Source organism: Hakea prostrata, chromosome 3, assembly GCF_041222555.1.
Source record: "Hakea prostrata isolate BN-2017 chromosome 3, UWA_Hpros_2, whole genome shotgun sequence".
NCBI lineage: Eukaryota > Viridiplantae > Streptophyta > Magnoliopsida > Proteales > Proteaceae > Hakea > Hakea prostrata.
Genome location: NC_142602.1, coordinates 20,099,731 through 20,120,054, shown reverse-complemented (window position 1 = coordinate 20,120,054; position 20,324 = coordinate 20,099,731). Strand labels below are relative to the sequence as shown.

The 20,324-nt window shown below is 40.2% G+C and overlaps 3 protein-coding genes across 4 annotated transcripts in view; 2 read left to right on the top strand and 1 right to left on the bottom strand.

Moving 5' to 3' along the window:
- The window catches only part of LOC149021457 (uncharacterized), a 34,619-nt gene extending 22,181 nt beyond the window's left edge, over window positions 1-12,438 (top strand). Inside the window, exons 3-8 of the mRNA XM_089149688.1 lie at window positions 8,279-8,429; window positions 9,244-9,369; window positions 9,546-9,626; window positions 10,482-10,674; window positions 11,014-11,281; window positions 11,676-12,438. Coding sequence (XP_089005814.1) covers window positions 8,279-8,429; window positions 9,244-9,369; window positions 9,546-9,626; window positions 10,482-10,674; window positions 11,014-11,281; window positions 11,676-11,914 — 1,058 coding nt within the window. The 3' untranslated portion in view covers window positions 11,915-12,438. The remainder of the gene's footprint in view (window positions 1-8,278; window positions 8,430-9,243; window positions 9,370-9,545; window positions 9,627-10,481; window positions 10,675-11,013; window positions 11,282-11,675) is intronic.
- Window positions 12,439-13,275: 837 nt separating this feature from the next.
- Window positions 13,276-16,641, bottom strand: LOC149021456 (putative cytochrome c oxidase subunit 5C-1). 2 transcript variants are annotated; one of them, XM_089149687.1, is made up of 2 exons: window positions 16,556-16,641; window positions 13,276-13,799 (listed from the first exon to the last, which is right to left on the bottom strand). In XM_089149687.1, exon 2 carries the CDS (start codon window positions 13,775-13,777, stop codon window positions 13,586-13,588), a length of 192 nt encoding a protein of 63 aa, XP_089005813.1. In that variant the 5' UTR covers window positions 13,778-13,799; window positions 16,556-16,641; the 3' UTR covers window positions 13,276-13,585. The 2 variants fall into 2 exon arrangements, with proteins under 2 accessions (XP_089005813.1, XP_089005812.1); XM_089149686.1 differs by having other exon boundaries at window positions 13,277-13,805; window positions 16,556-16,635.
- Window positions 16,642-17,094: 453 nt separating this feature from the next.
- Window positions 17,095-19,776, top strand: LOC149021455 (Chaperone DnaJ-domain superfamily protein). Its single transcript, XM_089147123.1, has 6 exons — window positions 17,095-17,554; window positions 17,845-17,938; window positions 18,007-18,083; window positions 18,163-18,225; window positions 18,826-19,080; window positions 19,360-19,776. Exons 1-6 carry the CDS (start codon window positions 17,450-17,452, stop codon window positions 19,414-19,416), a joined length of 651 nt encoding a protein of 216 aa, XP_089003249.1. The 5' UTR covers window positions 17,095-17,449; the 3' UTR covers window positions 19,417-19,776.
- The last annotated feature ends 548 nt before the right edge of the window (window positions 19,777-20,324 follow it).

The following is a 20,324-nucleotide window of genomic DNA, read 5'->3' as shown; positions in this document are numbered from 1 at the left end:
ATAAATTTCTAATTTCTTATTACCGAATACCGCTATCCGAATCCGATTACCGGTATCCGAATCCGATTATCATATATTTTTAAAGAAAAAATGTTAAATACTTTACTCTATCCGGATAAAAATCTATCCGGATATTATCCGATCCGATAAACAACTATCCAAATCCGAATTCGGTTGCTTAGTGGACGGATATGGATATTTTCCGGTAAGAAAAATTTCGGATACGGATACCCTTAAACGAATACGAATGCAAATTCGGAGGCGGATTTCGGCTATCCATTTACAGGTCTAGTTTCAGCATCCAGGAGTACGTGGCTGACATACTAAATTGGCCATTGCTTCTTGTCCTTCTCTTCAACGAGAACTGCACTTACAGCTGAAAGTGAAGTTGCCAAGTAAACTTGTAACGTTTCACCTTTCTCTGGTCGGGACAACAAAGACGGCTTCTAGAGCATCATCTTCAAGTTCTCGAACGCTTTCTGACACTCCGCTGTCCACCGTGCCTCTTTGCTTATTTTTAGATCTTTCAAGGCCTTGAAGAGCAGACACTTTTGTGCTATGAATAGGTTCAAAGCTGCAACCCTACATGTTAAGCACTGTACATCCCGAACAATCTTTGGGGGCTCCATATTGATCAAGGCCCTTTATCTTCACAAGATTCGCTTATATTCCTCTTTGGGAAACCATGAATCCTAGGAATTTACCCGAGGACACCCCGAACGCGCACTTCTTTGGGTTTAACTTCATCTGGTATTTTCTTAAGACTGAAAATACTTTTGTCAAATCTGCTATATGCCCCAAACGCTGAAGGCTCTTCACTAGCATGTCGTCCACATAAGCTTCTATGTTCTTCCCGATCAGATCTTTGAAGATTTTGTTCACAACTCTTTTATAAGTTGCTCCCGCATTCTTTAACCCGAACGACATGACTTTATAGTATAAGCTTTCACGATCGGTCATGAAAGCCGTAAATTTTTCATCCTCCATGTTCATCAGGATCTGATGATATCCCAAATACGCGTACATGAAACTCAAAGTTTTATAACCAGCTGTCTCATCGATCAGAAGATCTATTCGGGGCAAAGGATGTCAATCCTTCGGGCATGCCTTGTTGAGGTTTGTGTAGTCATTACACATCCTCCATTTCCCGTTCAATTTCTTAACCATCATAACGTTGGCTAACCAAGTTGGACACTCGATTGGTTTGATGAACCCCAAACTCTTTAGCTTTTCGACCTCACTTCTGATAGCCTCGTGTTTCTCGATTTATAAATTTCTTCTTCTCTGTATCACAGGTTTGGCTTTAGGGTCTATCCATAACTTGTGTTCTGCTACCGATCGGTCTATACCTGGCATGTCATTTGCCGACCACGCGAACACGTCAATATTCTTCTGAAGGAAACCCTTCAATTCTTCTTTGATGTCTGTTGTTTGCTCAGACCCGATGAAAATTGTTTTTCCTTCATCGTCAGAATCCAACTGGATTCGTTCCAACTTTTCTACAGGTTCGGGCCTCTGCATCTCGCCCTCGTCCCGATCATCCCGAACCTCGATTGATAGGGCTGTTGCCTTTCTGGGCCCATCCTTATCCTTTCAAGTACGAAACATAACATTGCCGGGATGTTTTCTGATCTGAATTTACCTCCCCAATCCCCTTATCAGTTGGGAATTTGATCTTCATATGCTTGGTTGACACCACAACCCCCAACTTTGTAAGGGATGGCCTTCTGAGTATAACATTGTATGCTGGCAACTCCTGAACGACTAAGAAGTTTACCTGAATAGTTGTTTCTTTGGGGAAATTTCCAATTGTCAGGTCCAGTTGTACTGACCCCTCTGCAATTGTTGACGATCCAACAAATCCATATAAGTGAGTAGAAGATGGCTTTAGCAAATCCTCCTCCATCTTCAGTTTCTAGTATGCCTCATATTACAAAAGATTTGCAGATGACCCTGTGTCAACCAATACTCTGTGGACCTCCCGACGACCAATCTCGACCTTGATCACGATCACATCATCATGGGGTGTGCATACACCTCTCTCATCCTCTTCATTGAATGTGATATTGTCCTCCACATTCGGTCTCTTTCTCTTTTGTGCCTCTCCCGAACTCACGAACTTAGACTTGGACTTGGCCTTCAATTTTCTGAGGGATTCAGGCTTTGGGGCCCTGAATATGGTAAGGATTGGAGATCGGCTAGCTCCTACAATTTCCTTTCCTTTCTTGGATTGGGAAGCTTCAACCTGACGATCTTTGTTTTCCGAATGCTCCCTTCTTTTTTCACCAGTCGCTCTTCTTTCCCGATCATCATCTTGGCTTTTCACAAAGTTGGACAAGTGCCCCTGGGATATTAGCCTTTCAATGTCCGCCTTCAGATGTCTGCACTCGTTCGTATAATGTCTGTAATCCTTATGGAAACAACAATACTTTTCCATATTCCTTTCTTTTGGTTTGGCAATCATCTTTGGTGGCCACTTTAGGATATCCTAATCTTTGATTTGCATTAAGATTTCCGACTGCGGAGTATTCAATGGTGTATACTCCTAATGGTCGGCGAACGTTGCCTCCATCCTGAACGAGCTTTTCGGCTTCGATAATTGTTTGGCACCTTTGACCCCTAACCTTTGTCAGATCTCTTTTGTTCTTTATTATAAGCCTTTATTTTTCCTTTCCGAGCATCAACTCTCCGTCGCTTCAGCCTGCTTTTGACGTCTCTGCATAAGTTCGAGGTATGTGGCTGGCATATCCTGTAATAGCAACTCTAAAAGACGCCTATTGGTGAGACCTGTGAAAAGAGCTGTCTTGGCTACTTGTTCGTCCAAGTTTTCGATTTCCATAGTAGCTTTGTTGAACCTTTGCAAGTAGTCCCGAATAGACTCGTTCCTTCCTTGCTTCACAGTGAATAGAGTCTCCTCGGTCTTCTTGGTTTGGATCCCACTTTGGAACCGACCAGTGATCTTTCGCGCTAGTTCTTCAAAATCTCCAATTCTTCCTGATGGTAGGTCCGAGAACCACTTTTGTGCTGCCCCTGTAAGCGATGACCCGACTCTACACATAATTTCATCCGAATTACTAGCAACAACCATGGTCTGTTGGTAGTAACTTATGTGGGCAATCGGATCTCCCAACCCGTTGAACGGAGAAAAAGTTGGGAGCCTAAACTTGTGGGGTAACTCGTACTGGCTACGGTGTCCACGAACAGAGTTTTTTGATGATTGAGTAAATATCATCAGTCCTCCTACCTCTTGTGAGTTGTCCCAAATTTTGATTGATGTTTGCCAATTCCCAATCAATGTTTACTGCCCGAGTACCATCCGATCGAACACTATCTCGACCTGAACGTTGGGATGTCGCCATATGCGTGCGTACCCCTCATTCAAGTTTGGTAAGAGTCCCGATTCGACTCCCCTGCACCCGATCCTGAACTATCTGTCCATCTCTTCTGGGCAATTCCCCAGTTCTTTTTGCTCCCAATCGACCTTCTAAATCCCCGCACGGATCTTGCCTAAAGTTCTGGCCTTCGGTTTGTTGTCTATTTCTCTGAGGGAAATGCCCTCGGACTGGGGAAAGTCATATTCCAGCCCCTCGTGCTTGCCCTTGAGCTTCCTCCCGATCATTGAGATTAGGGTGCCTGGGAGCTCCTAAGCGCTGGCCATCGTCCGAAGCATTTGCTACATCTCGAGAAATTGGATTTGCATCTGGTTCATCTATTCTTGGAGGCATAGTTGTCACGGCGACGAGGCAATGCGAGGCGGTTTTAGCTAGTTGGGGCGATGAGTCGATGAGGCGCCCTCCGAGGCGCTTTTGAGGCGGTCGAGGCGTTTTAGTGTACATCTCATACACTAATTCATTATAAACATATCTTATATATAATAAAAAAAACTAATATTAGCCATTTAGCCTACCTCAAGTCATCCAACATACTACAAACCACACATAGTAGGTCCTAAATAATAAAATTGATAATGATACCAAGCTTCTATTCTGAAAAATCAGAAAATATAAGATGAAGATGATGACTAAAAAAATTACTTTACATGGTGATGAAGCTGATCAGCCGATGCAGTTGTTAATAGAAGGATCCATCATAAGCAAATCAGAAATTCAGAATACAGGATATTGAATGAACCAGGGGAGCCTGTTGCAGAGGTTAGTTTCTATTGTGATCATCAAATTATATATGTTTAGAAATGTTGGTATGAATTAATCTGGAAGTTAATTTGTGTTTTTGTTTTGGGTTTCAGGCAAGGTTTAAAGTATCTCACGATACCATACGATACTAGCCGATACGTATCCATATTTGACCCAACCGATACGATACATCTCGATACGTCTCTCTATTGAATTACACTAAAATACATTAGCTAGAGCGATACAATACTCGATTCAGGACGATACGTCTCTTAAAATCAGCTGACCGATACGATACTCGATACCGATACTTTAAACCTTGGTTTCAGGTAAAGCAAAAGCAATCATGCAAGGGTGAACCAGGGGAGCCTGTAAAGAAGAAGGTTTACTGATCGAAGCAAAGCTGATGGAAACAAAGCATCAATCTCAACTGTTTGATGCTGAAAACAAATGGTTTGCACATGGTGCATCAACCAAGCTTCTGAAAAATTCATGCTTGGGAGCAAATTGCAAGAAAAAAAGAAGAAGCAACATACAGGGAATCAGTGATAATACAGTCATACACCATGCAGTATGCAACAACCAAACCAAAAAAAAAGCAAGTTGTAACAATCTTACAATCGCAGGGGGAAAAAAAAAATCCGGCAACATACCGTCGCCTGAGATGGTGACCGACGCCGCTGTGATTTGATTGCTGCAACTACAGTGGCCTTCGTATGAGCCTATGAGGGGGGAAAAAGAAAAAAGAAGAAGCAGAAGTAAGAGTAGAGTGACCAGAAGTAAAAGAGAAGAAAAAAAAAGTATTCGGCGACATACCGTCGCCTGAGATGGAGACCAGAGTGAGCGGAAGTGACTCGCTGCAAGCCTGCAACCGTCGGAGGAGTTGCAGAAGAAAGAAGAAGGTTGAGATACGGTGGAGTTGCAGAAGAAAGAAGAAGAAACAGAGTCGCACGAGTCCAAGTTTCCAAATCCTTCAAAGGCTGTCGCCGGTGATGACACTAGTTGTTGCCGGTGTCACTGGTGTCGCCAGTGGACTCTGTCGGAGTCGGAGATGAAGAGAGTTGCAGAGGGAGAGTAGCAGAGAGCGAGAGAGAGACTGAGAGAGAGAGCGAGAGGTTAGGGTTGAGATTGAGTTTCGATCGATTTCAATAATCTCGTTTTTCCTTTTTTCTTTTTTTCTTTTTTTAAAATTAGTTTAATGTTACAAATGATAATATGTAATAATATGTAACACCTATATAACAACTCACCCATTAGATTCTTTCCGATTAGAATCTACGTTTCAAATTAAATTTCACCTTTGATTTGGAATCAAATAATTTACAATTCTAAACCCCCAATAAGGCGATCACCCAGTGCAATACGGCGTCTGAGTCGTCTGAGGCGACAACTCAGAGACGCCCCATCTCTGAGGCGCCCGCCTTATGAACTTTGCTTGAGGCGACCATCGCCTCAAGCCTTAGAAACCCGCCAAGACGCCAAGGCGCCAAGGCGTCGCCTTGAAACCTATGCCTGGAGGTTATTCGGGTTGTTCAGGTGTTCACCTTCGACCAGTCCTTCGTCTTTGTGAATTTCTCCGTCAAGAACAAGATTTCCTTCAGGGGGTTTCCTCCCGGAGGAGGGGTATATTATGATTCCTCAGCGTAGTAGATCTTGTATCCACCATGGCTTTTCAAAGCGTTTCCCACAGACGGCGCCAAATGATGTGTCCAAAATCTGCTTAGCTTTTTGATCCTTGAGGATTAACCTGCAAAACAGTGTTATATATGCCGCTCGACCGTGGGGTCGAGAGGCCACTTCCGAAGGCTAAGTTAGTAATGGAACTGATCACAAAGCTCTAATGAGTTGCAGAGCTTGAATTCAATATAGAATGGAGGGAAACGATTTAGATACCTTTACCGTGTGTTACTCGCTTGTTTAAATAGTTTTTACCTTTGATTCTCGACTGTTGGATTCGTTCGTGCCTCCTCTTAATGGCAGTTCGATCTTAGGGTTTTACCCCTTTTTCGTGGATAATGACGGTTCCCATGATTAGCACGATCGCCCACTTCACATAATGATAGTTGCCACTTATGACTCGATCGTACATCCCGAATTCCACGGGATCATGCTTATCTCCATTACCGCAAGGTTTCTTCCTCGTTACGCAACTGTCTGGTTCGAACCTTAGGCCGGTCTCGATCACGGTTGAGCCACTCCTGACCGGAATCTGTGACCCGACCGTGGTTAAACCCGGTCCGTGCTGTTTTACCCACATCAATTTGTTTTCTTCAGTTTTCCTAAATACGATGACTTCCTCGCATGTTCCTTTATTTTTGTATTGTTCGAAGTGGCTCCCTAGGCATTAGTTCTTGTTACCCAACATGTACTCTCTTTGGACTCCTTAGTTGTCCTTTAAATTAAACTTCTACAATCCTCTTGTAAATCCCCATATCTTTACTCTTTTGTCACTATCTCCTTGAATTGAATATTCTTATATTTTTGTGGGACCCTGATGATTCCAAATATAACCCTGGGCATGGATTGCTTTTAGTTAAAGTGCAACTGCCCAGTGGAAAGCCTGCTAAATTATCTGTTGACTGACAAAGGCACAGTTTTGTCTTGACCTGTGGTTCGATCAAGGATAACAATTTTGATGCCGACCAAGGTTTCGACCCGCCAAAGCCAAAATTTGGTTGAAACTGGTCGAGACTTGATATTTTTTTGGGGTAAAACTTGACTTGTGATAGGCTTGGTCAAAACTGGTTGAAACTGCTGAAACTTTTTTTTTTTTTTTTTTGGATGAATAAAGAATTCATTACCAAAGAACCCCTAAAGGGAGAGAGAATGTACAAAGGGAGAGGAAGGAGGGGAGCCAATAGAAGCCAAGGGGAACAACCTAGCTCAAGGGGCAAACAAAGGAAGGGGGGGGGGTAACAAGCCTACAACCTATTAGGCGATGAAATTGAAGAATCGAGGCCCTGGGTAATAACAGTTAATTTGTTCCTTAGGTATCATGGACAAGGGGATGGGGGAGCATCTAGAGTATAGCAGAGACATCAAATCATCTGGTTTTCCAAATCACATTGAAAGACTTGGATTTGGACGTCGATCTTCTAAGCTTTCTCACCACAAGTGAGAGATCATAGCACCAAAAACCAACTTACCTATCTTAACCCTTTCTAGCTAAAATGTATCCTCTTTGACTAAATCACTGAACTTTTAATCCTGTATACTAACTCCATTGCTACTTTATGGGCTAATAGAGTAGGTTCTCTACAATTATGCCCTGAAAAACAATGTCCCAACCCATATATTTAAGCACTCAGGTCAATTACAGCCTATTGGACTATCACATGCGCATTATCAGCTTTCCAAGCTTGTGCATGGGCTTCCATTCGGTAATTGGAATTAATGTCTGATGCAACTGCATCACCACTAGGTAGCTTACATGGAGATGCTTCTTTGCGTAGCTTGTGTAAGAGACCTTTGCCGTATCTCATATCACTTTATTTTTATTGATTACTGGTTGGTAATCCTTTTCATATCTGACGCTTTTTCCCATTGAGAATTACTATGGACGCGTTTATTGTTGATTTTATTAAAAATAATGGTGATTGGTTGACTGCTGGTCAAAATTTGTTGAAGAAAACATTGGAGTTGAGATTAAGGGGGCATTAAATGTTGTGTTAGATAGTTAGACGTCTCGATTGCTTGAAATCCCCCTGCAGTCATGCATTTTCAGATTTCTGAAAACAGCTTCTTTCTGTTAGTCGCTGTTTAGGATGATATCATGGGTTAGAAAAATCCTAAATACCTAAACTACCCTTTTACCCTTCCACTAACACACTTCATCATTGTGTAATTGCTTTACTCTCTCTTGCTGTGGCAGTTCGCAGATGCTTGAGAATTAAACAAGCAGTACCTTGTGCCCACTACTAACATGACTACCCATCATCATTGTGTAATTGCTTTACTCTTTCTTGCTGTGGCAGTTCCCAGTTGCTTGAGAACTAAACAAGCAGTACCTTGTGCCCACTACTAACACAACTACCCATCAATAAATTTTGTTAATAGTATTATTATTTTAGTTATTGTGCTTGTACAATATTTTGTTTCGCTGGGTGTGTTATACTGACTTATTAAGTGGTTTTCTTGTTTGGCAGCAACAAATAAACGCCTGTGCTTCCTGAATATCAGCCCTGATGAGGTGATTAGAAGTCTTTTCTACAACAAGAATAATGAGTCACTCATTACGGTGTCAGTTTATGCTTCAGACCACTTTAGCTCTTTGAAGTGCAGAACCACTCCTATCGAGTAAGAAGTAAATCTTCATATTTTTGCTTGTTTTACTCCCTGGCATCTGGCTTGGGTAAATGCAAAAAGAACTCCTTAGAAAATGCTTTAGGTTGGATTCTGAGTATCGAGGATAATGTTCGTGTATGAACAGAATATATAAAACTGATTGTGTTCATACTGTGGATATTTTGATATTGATGACCTTTATGTGAGAAACCTTAAAAGCCTGGCACTGCGTCCTGTCAAACGAATATATGTACGGAATGGTTGTATAGGGTTTAACCCTCCTTCCCTATGTAAGTTACTTATTATTTTTTAATACATTATTATCTGATGGTTGGGATGGGAATTCTGGCCCGAACAATCTGGATGATTAGGCTGCGTTTGTTTGCTGGAATAAAGGTGGGGTGGGAAAAAAGGGGTGGGAAAATTCTTGAAAAATGTGAAATTTCTTACTTTCCTTTAAATCCTAAATGGTAGAGTGTTTGGTTGCTTGGGGTGGGAAAGTGGGAAACAAGGTTCCTTGAATCAAGGCCTTGTCCTGCTGTGTGGCGTCACTTTCCCACCCCATGCTTTTCCCCCTTTTGGTGGGATTTTGTGGGGTTGGGAAGTGTGGGCCCACCTGATCACTTTTCCACCCCTTTCCTTTCCTTTTCTTCTCCCTCCCCCACTCTGTGGGCCCACTGTTTTTTTCCACCCCTTTTTCCCCCCCACCTTGCCCGCGCCTTATGGTTTTTTGAGTTGCCTCCGGTCAATCATACAGAGTTCATATATCCAGCAGTTTCCTTCCTCCCACCCCCGCATTTGTTTACTTTGGTTAAAATTGTCACAGATATATTAGAAGGAATCAACTGGATGCTGGAATCCCACTCTTTGAAACAGAGTCGCTGAAATGGCCTGGTTTTGTTGAGTTTGATGATGTTAATGGAAAAGTTCTGACTTATTCAGCACAGGATGGGTAAGGGATTCTCTTGAAATTCCTCTTGGTTGTTGCAGTTCAGTCATTCCCATGACATTGAAGTTCCTATGTCAATTTGCACTAGTTCAGAATTTGTGCATTTGTTGTGCTACAAATCTTCCCTTACCATCTATCAGTTTCAATCTGACATTCTTGCTTGGTGCAAACTTGTGTAGCATATACAAGGTGTTTGACCTGAAGAATTACAACTTCTTGTATGCAATATCCGACAAAAATATTCAGGAGATCAAGATCAGGTACTTGTGTCTTCTATTTCATTATTTGATGATCTGATATACTTCCAATGATGCTAAAAAAAGCGAATGACATCTTGGTGGCCAGCAGTTTTCCTGTTGAGGAGGGTCTCATCTGGGGAATGCAGGCCTGACAGGCCATGCTAGGCTGACAAACTCCTGTCTCAGTAGTCAGAACTCTGGCTGCCTAGTGTGATCCTGGCCAACCCGGGCTCTGTTTATAGATACTGCAATATAGAGTAAGTGTTGAATTGTAAGGGTTGCTCCATTTTTGTGACCGAGCAGTCACAGGTTTGGATCTGGAAACAGTCTGGAGTAAAGCTGCACATACTTTACGACCCTCCCTAAACCCATGGTGGCTGGAGCCTCTTGCACTGGGTACACCCTTTTTGTTAATAATATCCCATAAAGGGTCATTATCAATATGGTCTATCTCAGATTAGATGGGCCAGATTAGTACCACGAAAGTGGTGAAATAGAGTTGAGCAATACCATAGGGCTCAAAATAAAGATTCAAAGAAATTGTTTTACGAGTTGAGCGGGCTGAACAGCCTTTGTCTTCCTCTAGCCACCTTGAAATACACCAAATTGTTTCCATAGTGGTGTGCCCGAAATTGCTAAATATGTCACATCTCATCCCCCTGATAAGTTCTTTAATGGTCTCTGATGTGTTACATTGTTCTTATTGCTTTTACTCAGGAATTTTAAATAAAAAATAAAAAAATAAAAAAATAAGGTTAAAGTGCTAGGCTTAAGCAGACAGTTTCCAATGACCCGCGCTTAGGGTGTGCCTGTTGCTTGTCTGTCAAATCTTATTTTAGTTAACTGAATCCTGTATGATACTTCTGTGGATGACAGCCCTGGAATTATGCTACTAATTTTCCAAAGAACTCCTGGATGCGTGCCTTTGAAGATACTCTCAATTGAAGATGGAACAATTTTGAAATCATTCAATCACCTTCTACACCGCAATAAGAAGGTTGATTTTATCGAGCAGTTCAATGAGAAGCTTTTAGTCAAGCAAGAAAATGAGAACCTTCAAATACTTGATGTGAGTATTTTCTGGTTCTCTAGTGCATAAATTTGCATGTATGGTGAAATATACTTCAAACAGCATGCCGGGGTCTAGTACAATGGTTGGGACCCATCATTCCATTCCACTGTTTATCTGGGATAAAATTAGCTTAATCAAACCATGAATCCCATTACATTCTTTTACGTGGTAACAGATCCCTATTTCATGAACCCTGAAACTGCTAGATGTGTGCCTTGTGGATGTGAGTTACCATGTTCCCATACTTCTACCCGCTAGATGTGTGCCTTGTGGATGCAAGTTACCGTGTTCCTGTACTTCTACCCCTTATCTGTACGTTCTTAAATGTTTGTGCAGGTAAGGAATACTGAGTTGATCGAAGTTAGCCAGATGGAGTTCATGACACCATCTGCCTTCATATTCTTGTATGAGAACCACCTCTTCCTGACGTTCAGGAACAGAACTGTTGCTGTTTGGAATTTCCGAGGAGAGCTAGTTACATCTTTTGAAGATCATTTGCTATGGCACCCTGACTGTAACACAAATAACATCTACATTACTAGTGATCAGGAGCTCATAATTTCTTATTGCAAGTCCACTGAAGAATCTGAGGATGATGGTCAATGTAAGTGCTTCTATCCCTGCATCTTTGTTGTTTGATCCATACTTCTCAATTGGTTATTAAGTCTAGTTCATTGTGGGTGTGATGAGGCATGTTCTATGTACTCATCCAGTTAAGGGCCAAAGGTAAGAGATCGATTGGCTCAAGAGTGAGATCAATGGAGAAACACAGAAACTATTCTAAAATAATCCAGCTTTTACATTTGAACAGCACTGAATTGGATGGTTTCGTTCATACCAGATAATTGAAAGTATATGGCATCTGGGGGCAGCATATTCATCTTTCTTCAAACTAGGTTGTTATGCACAAAATAAAAAATGAAAAAGTCCAGGGTTTTGCTTTTTGATTAATTTCATTTAAGATGAATTGTCCTTGATTTTTACAACTTATTCTGCAGCTTGTGCAGTTGGCTCAATCAATATGAGCAACATTTTAACAGGGAGGTGTATTGCAAAAATTTCGTCGAGTGAACCCACCCTCAAAATCAGCCCAAGAGGGAGAGGTGGGGGCCGGTCATGTGTCCGGAGTACAGTTAAAGAAGCTCTTGAAGATGTTACAGCCCTTTTCTATGATGAGGATCAGAATGAGATTTACACCGGCAATAAGCAAGGACTAGTCCATGTGTGGTCAAATTAACTGTGCTGTGTAACCCGAAGGGCTATTGGGAGTTTAGCCTTACCCTTTGTATAGATTGTTCATGTGAGGATGTGCTGCTATCTTATATCCCGAAGCAATTGGTAGTCTTTAAAATTGAAGTCCATTGCTTCGGTTTTTCTTGGTAAGTTTGTAAATATTTGTAGATTATAACATAAAATAATGGGTTTTTTTTTTTTTTTTTTAATCTTGTTTTGGCATATTGGCGTCGCTTCCCTAGAAAAGAAAAGGAAAAACGCTATCTTTATAATTGTAGCACGTAAACAACCTCGGATCCACTGAAAAATATCTGCATTTTCATTTTCGCAACTTCAACTAGAGAATTGAAGGGGCCAGATGATTTCTGGAGTTTAGCCTACTGTTTAGGGCAAAAAAAGGTCCTTTGCCGTGCTGAGTTTTCTGCATTGCACAGAAGTAATTTATTTGTATTCTTAGTCAACTATTTCGTATATATGTGCACTGCTGTGCACAATTCCGAACTGCAGAGGATTTTTTTAGAGTTATCAGAAGGCTGGAACAGCTGTGCACATTCAGGTGCATTCGCAAACGAAAACCTGATCCATACCCAGTTGCTTGCCTGGCCAAAGCCTTCTCTTAAACCACGAAGAATGGTTATTGTCCATGCCGTTTGTCATTGAAACAGCTGAGATGGAACTGGAAGGTTTAGGTAGGTAACCTGATCGTCCAATCTCGTCTTTAAGAATCACCACCATGCAGCATTTCTGATTTGAAGGGTTGAGTTGCATCACGAATTACTTTGACTTCAATAGCATGGTGGTGCCTTCCCTGGACTTATAACCATCTGTTTTCTCTTTTGGTGCCTTCTCAGATCTGCTCGGGCAAAAAACATGTTCCTTCTTCAATGGGAATCTAGCGCCTTCTCTCATGCTTTGCTGCTAAGTTCATAGAAGCACATGTTGAGAGGCACTCTTTCCCTTGGGTCATCGGGAGTTATAGGTCTTTCCAGTGCTTTTGGTTACCTTGGGTTCTTACGGTAATCAAAATGAGAGCATGAGATTTTGTTCGTAGCTTTCCCTGGACAGAAGAAACCCAACCTCGTTTGTTTCCAGTGCTATCAAATTTTTTGTTCAAGAATCTAAACCAATTCAATAACAGCATGAGAATCATCTGTAATCTGCCTGGCGTAGTTGGCGTAGTTGGTGAGAACTTGAAGCATGCTCAACTGCATCATCCGAATCTCAACCATTCCAGCAAAAAGAGACTCGACTAATTCGTCAGAATATCCTCCAACATCAGGTGGTAACCAAAGAGTTCTTTTTTATATTTGCTTCAAATTCAACAATCATGCTTTACCAAAAAAAAAAATAATTAAACAATTATGCATGAAGAGGCATTTGAATCTCAACAATTCCAGCAAAAAGAGACTTGACTAATTCGTCAGAATATCTTCCAACATCAGGTGGTAAGCAAAGAGTTCTCTTTTTATATTTGCTTCAAATTAAACAATCATACATGAAGAGGCATTCGATAACCAAATTTGTTTTTAGCAATGTTAATACCAGACATTTATTAATACTAAAAAGCTACTCATTTGTGCTCGTTTCCGTCCAAACTTCCACGGGTCGACTGCATAGTAACACAATGAACAAAAAACCATGTCGAAGGTATGGGAACATATTGGGGGGCGAAGGTCTACTCTTCAGCACCGATACTGATCTCACCTTTCTCAAGCATATCATAAAATGCTCTTGATTTCCTTTGTTCATTCCAGTGATACATTTTCCACAACCCCCCAGCGAACAAACCTAGGGCAGTCCCAATGATGATTTCCTTTACCACACTTGGCCCTTTCAATGTGGCGTGAGCAATCTTGTGGCCAGCCATTCGCTTGAGCAGTTAAAATTCCCTGCAACTTCAAGAGAATAGGAATAGCAAATACGTCACATTTAAATCCTTCCAAGCATCATGCTCTAAGACCAAACAAGGACATTTTCAGAAGGAAATTTTTTTTTTATATAAATAACAGTGTTGGCAAAAATCATGCTTTTAGCCAAAACAATATCATGGGGACCAACCATCAGCCATACCAATGTTTTTCTGTTACATACTCCCAACAACCAACCACCACCCACACACACACACACGCACACGTGGAGGAGGAGGAGGAGGGGGAGGAAACAAAGAAAAAGAGAAAGAAAAAACTGGAAACAAAGAAACATATGTGCAGACACACAAACGGAACTACAAGAGAAAAATGAAGCTTATTGATCCTGCTCTATAGTCTTAACTCTTGTTACAAAATCAAACCAGTCTTAATTAAATAGTTAACAAATCAAGTTGAAACGCCTAATGATCATCGATTTTCTCAAGTCTTGGCTTAAGAGATACTTGTATTCCTCCCTAGAAAACCCAGCAGATGAACCAATGCACCCATCTAACCCACGCGAAGAACACTCTTTAAGAATATGAGCTGAATACACACAAGGTAAACATAAATCCACAGTGTGACATACCCAAAGACTCCATTTGTGCATGGAACCAAAGAAACCCATTAAGCTTCCCCCACCCCCTCTTTCAGTAATCCACCAATTGCAAATATCAGAAGGTTGAAAGTGGTCAAACTCAGAGATAATGCTGTCTCTATCCTATGGAAAGTTCTCCAAATTCATTCTTTTGCAAAAGCACCATTTAACCTTAATTCTCAACGCTAGAGTTCCTCTCAAATACAATCACTACAAGAGTCATCCTGTTCATCAGACTCCAGAGTGCAGTCATTGCCATTTCAGACAGTGACCCCATTCTCAGGCATGAGGGTTCAATTATGTAGTTGACTCCAAATATCAAATTCACAGAGATGACTCACATTCAAATGAACATCATAGTTCTAGAACTTCAATTGGACTGGCCATACTGGCAGAATCTTATCAACAACAGCTAGTTTGCAATCATAGTTGATTCAGCAGTTCCCTTCCATGCTTAGGTTGTTACCGATATCCAGACTCAAGAGAAGCTGTTTTGCATAAACTGGGATAATTCGATCTCAAAGGTCCAATGCTAAAATCTTGGTTGAGAAAAATGACCACACCAATCCTTGAAATGGCAGACAGTATGCAAAACAAACTTTCATCTGACTAAGTTTGTTTGATCACATTGAAGAAAACTAATGTAGGTATGCTATCAATAAGGTCTCATACGACACTGCTTGGAGAAAAATAATGAACACCTTGAGGAATTCTTGGCATGATTCAAATAATTTTTTAACCATAGTGCAGTAGGGAATTGTTCAATGGAGAGCTCATGTAGTATTCCATAAGTAGTACAATATCTCCACCAAGGCCACCTTTTTTTTCTTTCCAACCTACTAGCTCAGTATCTTATTTATTTAAGTCCCATGCTCCACCAACAGAAATATGTAACAAATATCTCAAAGATTGTCATTGTCAAATGATTTAAAAATGCTCAGGGATGTCAGACGTTTGCTTGACATGATTAAAACAAGATCATAAGTCCTAACTTTAATTTTTTTTTCTTCTTGCATTCAAACATAAAAATTTACATCAGACTTCATCCACAAAGAAACATTTGGCGACCCTTAATTCTTCTCTTTAGTCAAACAAACAAAGCATTAAAAGATACAAAACATTCACATTATTGTTAGAATGAACCTGTTTGCATCTTTTGGTTTATCCTAGCAAAGTATCATCAAGGAATGTCTTGATTCTGATTTATAGAAGTAACTATGATTTAACAAGATTATTAGGTTATCAGTCCATATTACATTTCCCCCCCACAGGAAATAGCCTCAAAATCCAGTTAGAAATTATTACCATCTTACCAAAGACACCACCTAAATGGCTTAAAACATCTTCAATCCAAGATTAGAAATCCGAACCCTAACAACTCTAAGAAAAGCCCACAAAATAAAAAAATCGAGTAAAATCAGATAAAATGAAAAAATAAGAAGAAGAAAAAATCTCACTTCCTGATGAATTCCAAAGTCACCCCCGTCAAGGAACAAGGCGGAGGTGAAATCTGACTTTTCCTAAAATGCTCAACAAATGAGAAAAGAATTTATACATATACGTCCAACACTGATTTCTTTCCCATTTGGTGTGCTGTTCTACACAGGGGCTTTCTCACATTAGATTCTCAAAGGTCCCCGTCATTTTCGTCACGGTTTCAGTTTGTGCTCTAAAACATATGCCTTAAGTTTTGATCGCTAAAGTTTCGAAATCCACAGGCTCAATTTTCCAGTCGGCTTCAAATGGGAGATATTCCGCAAAGCGTTTTCCGGTAATCCCCTTCTCTCTCTGTGTTTTCTGATATTTCCGGCAGGCTTTGGAAGAGAGGAGATGGGTTACTAAAGTAACAGAAGTAACGACATTTCTAGGGTTAGATCGGCCAACGCCGGAGATAGATCCGACCATGAATCAAATCAACCAGAAACGATACTCTTCTCATCCAGGAATTGAAGCGATCCAAACAGAATAAAGAAACTCTAATCCAGAAATAAATATAACCATGTATCTTAAAAATACCAAATCAAAAGGCGTCAACGCAATGAATCTTAAAAAAAAGAAGAGAGAGATCTCCATAGCCATAGCTCACTAGATTTCTGGTAAATTTAAAAAAAAAAGAAAGGAAGAAATTCAAAGAACAAACCTATTCCTGCAATTCGCGAAGGCCGCGGTCTCAGTGGCAGCTCGATACCAATGCGCGTCTCCGAGAAGATGATGGTGAGACGAATGGGTCTCCGTGGTGGAATTTTATCACAGAAATCGCCCGGTCTAACCGGTAGTCGAACCGGTCGCCAGCCATCTGTTCTCGATGAGTGGTCCACTAGTCATGATCCCTTTACTACTACCATGATTGGCTCTTTTAGAATCATCACTTAGGAACCGTTGGATTGGCATAATTCTTTTTGGGAGAGGTAATGGTACGCTAAGTAATTATGTCCAATTACAGGCTTAATTCCGTAGTAGGATTTTTTTTTTTAAAATTTACAAGTTTACGGCTGAGTTGGCCCGGTAGGGAAGTTGTGACCAATGCCGTCAAACGAGACTAGTAGAAAAAGCAGAAAGGAGAGAGAGAAAGAACCTTCTGGAGACACTAATGAAGATAAACTACGATCTAACGATGAATCTGAGCCGTCCATCAAATTCCATTAACCACAGAAGAAATAAACAGGAACTAATGAAAGCTTACTTAAAAAGCTGGTTTCTGGAGTCTTCTAAAACCTTAGCGTTTTGGGTGGAGATGTCTCTCTGGATTTTCTCTTCACCCTCCACCTGCAACCTCATCTCATTCCCTTTCCTAATCTCTACGGAAGCTTTCTCTCTGAGGTTCCGTGTTTGAATCAATCAACTATGTAGCTTTTAAGGTGTCTTTTTGTTTTTCCTAATTTACTAAATAGACTTGTCTTGTCAATCTCCTTCTCCTTCTCCTCACCCAGCCCTTGTTCTATCTATATGTTTGAATCACGGAAATTCGTCGACAATCCCTAGTTTCGGTCGGTTCTTCTGTTGTGCCTTTTGTTCATTTCGTATTGATATTGTAATGGCGGACGGAGAACAGAAGAACAATGATTTTTATGCTGTTCTGGGTTTGAAGAAGGAATGCAGTGAAGCAGAGCTAAGAAATGCCTACAAGAAGCTTGCTTTGGTTAGAATTAACGATAAATCTTCAATTTTCTCTTGCATACTTATGTTTCGTATGTGTTAGTTGTGGCAGAATACAAGCCTGTTCTTATTTTATCCTTGTTCAACTTTAAAAAGCCATTGAATGGTCATTGTGTATGGAAATTAGACCAGACAAAGTGATTAATTTTTTGAGCAATTAGTTTCTTATTCTTCTGGTTTTTGTTTTTATTTTCCTTTTTAATGTTTTTTTATGGAAGAGCGTAACAATCGCAAACTTTGCAGTTTTAGTAATTGTTATTTGCATCCCTGCAGCAATGGCATCCAGACAGATGCTCAGCTTCAGGGAATCCCAAACGCGTAGATGAGGCGAAGAAAAATTTTCAGTCAATCCAAGAAGCTTATTCTGGTAATCCTAGTGTGTTTGTTTTCCCAAGAGTGGAGTTTCCCTTTACTCACTTGACGTTGTTTCTGTAGTTCTCTCCGACTCGAATAAGAGGTTCCTGTACGATATCGGAGCATACAATGAAAATGATGACGATGATGACGAAAATGTAGGTTGTAACGAAAAAAAGTTAAATAATTTTGCTGGGCGATGAGCAGTTTCTGAGTTCCCATTACCAATTGTTGCAGGGAATGCGGGAATTCTTGGGTGAAATGGCGGAGATGATGATGATGAATGAAACGGATCCCAGTGTAAGTACTGCCTCTTCCGTATTTGAGATTCTTATCTTTGAAGGTGAATACTTTCTTAGAGCGAATTTGATTGGACTTTCGTTCGATTGATCCCATGAAAAGTCTCTTCTCCTGAATTTTCTAACATTTTTCGGGCAAAAAGGCTTAGCTTTCCCATTCTCATCTCGGCCTCCAACGAGTTTCTCATGAGGGTTTGATCAGATCAAAGGTGGGCATTGACGTCACAGATCAAACTGCTGTCATCGTCTGTGGACCAAGTTCCTCTTCATGGGTGGGTGAGTGGGTCCTCCCATTTTGATCTCGCTCGAGGTTACAAAACGTCTCTGTTTCAACACCAGTAAGATAGAGAGCCACGTTGACCTTGGTTCTCCTCTTTAATGGCTCCCCAAAAATTAAGGGTGAAAATAAGAACCAATCAGAGAGTAGGGAAGAAGCTTCAAGAAGGTCATTTAATGGTGGTAACCGGGTGGGTCCCAGGATTCTTTTTGGACGTAATGGAAAAGCTTCTTCATCATCTTCTGCTACTTCCGAAGCATTGCCGGAAGCGTAACTGGGTATCTGATCTGATAATGGTTTCCTGTTTTTATCTGTTTCGAACAGGGGAATGGGCAGCAGAGTTTTGAAGATCTCCAAGAGCTGTTCGACGAAATGTTTCAGAGTGACTTGGAGGCTTTTAACTTCTCAGACCGTTCTTCAAGTACATCTCAGAGTAACCCTTTTTCTTCTGGTAATACCCACAACGACAATGGCAATATTGGCAATGGCAGCAAGAGATTTTGCTCTGGGCTGGTGAACTCAGAGAGATCCAGTAGCTTCGATGCTGAATCCATAGAAATTCCCAGATTCTGTATAGGAGTAAGTCCCTCCAATCTCTCTTGATTTTGTCAAGTGTTTGGTATGCTTTCTTCAAATTTGGCGTTTTTGATAATTTGGGTTGGCAGCCCATATGGTTCATTGGAGAACTCCAGACATTCACCACGTGTTTATTTTCTGAAACGAGCAAAACGTGTGAATTGTGTTATCTCGTGTCTCTCTTTCTTTCCTAATCAGTCTAGATCCTCCTCACCATTTGGGTAGAGAAATTATGTGTGAGAAGCATTTGAAGTTGGATTAATTTGTTCTTTAATTTGTTAGGCAAATGGAAATGAGAAGAAGGGAAAACGCAGAAAGGAAAGACGAATTGAAATTTGATTCCAGATGGGTATGTCACCATTACCATCACTGCAGTTGTTTTGGGTTGAGAAAGAAGATCCATGTTTGCGAAGGCATGCTTGGAGATTTGAAGATTTTTAGCTTTGTTAATTTGTTATTAGTTATGGCATGTAAGAGACTATTGCTAGAAGAATATATTAGATTTTCTAACGGCTACTTAGGGTTGAGTGTATTTATTTAAGATTAGAGAAATTCTAGATCTTATATTAAGTTTTAGTATTTTTATATGTTTTTCTTTTCTTTTTAGTTCTATTGTACACCATTCTAAACTTTTAACATAAATAGTTCGGAAAATTTGTAGTTGGTTATATTTTGACATTTGGGCAAAGTAAGAATATTTTGATCACACCGGATTCAATAGGATATTGGCATTGTTATATTTATGATTGATTTTTTTATTATATTAATAATAATTTATGAATTTTGAAATAAGTTCATAGTTTTATAATAATAACATTTAAATAAGCAGAGGGTTTTAAATTTCAAGGGCTTGGCTTAGTTGACAAGGTCATCAAAGTATGATGTCAAGAATTCATAAAGAATTCGAATCTTTTTGGGATCAGAGAATATTATCGTCCCTAATACATGCTGTCTCCATTTAATAAAAGTAAAATAGAATAAAATTAAAACATAAAGGGTGGATGTGTCTCTTTTGTAATTTTATATGATTTCATCAATACTCATTGATGGGTATGTTCATCATTTAGGGTAGAATAGTTCTTTTGAGTGTTAAAATGGTTAATTAATGTGTTATTTAATAAAAATCGATTGATTGTTCAGATTAAATACAAACTCATTTATTAAAAAGGCATTAATTAGGGAAATAGTCCTCTCTAGCAGGGTAGTTGTGAACAATCTCTTGAAAAGGCATCTACATCTGAGATGTA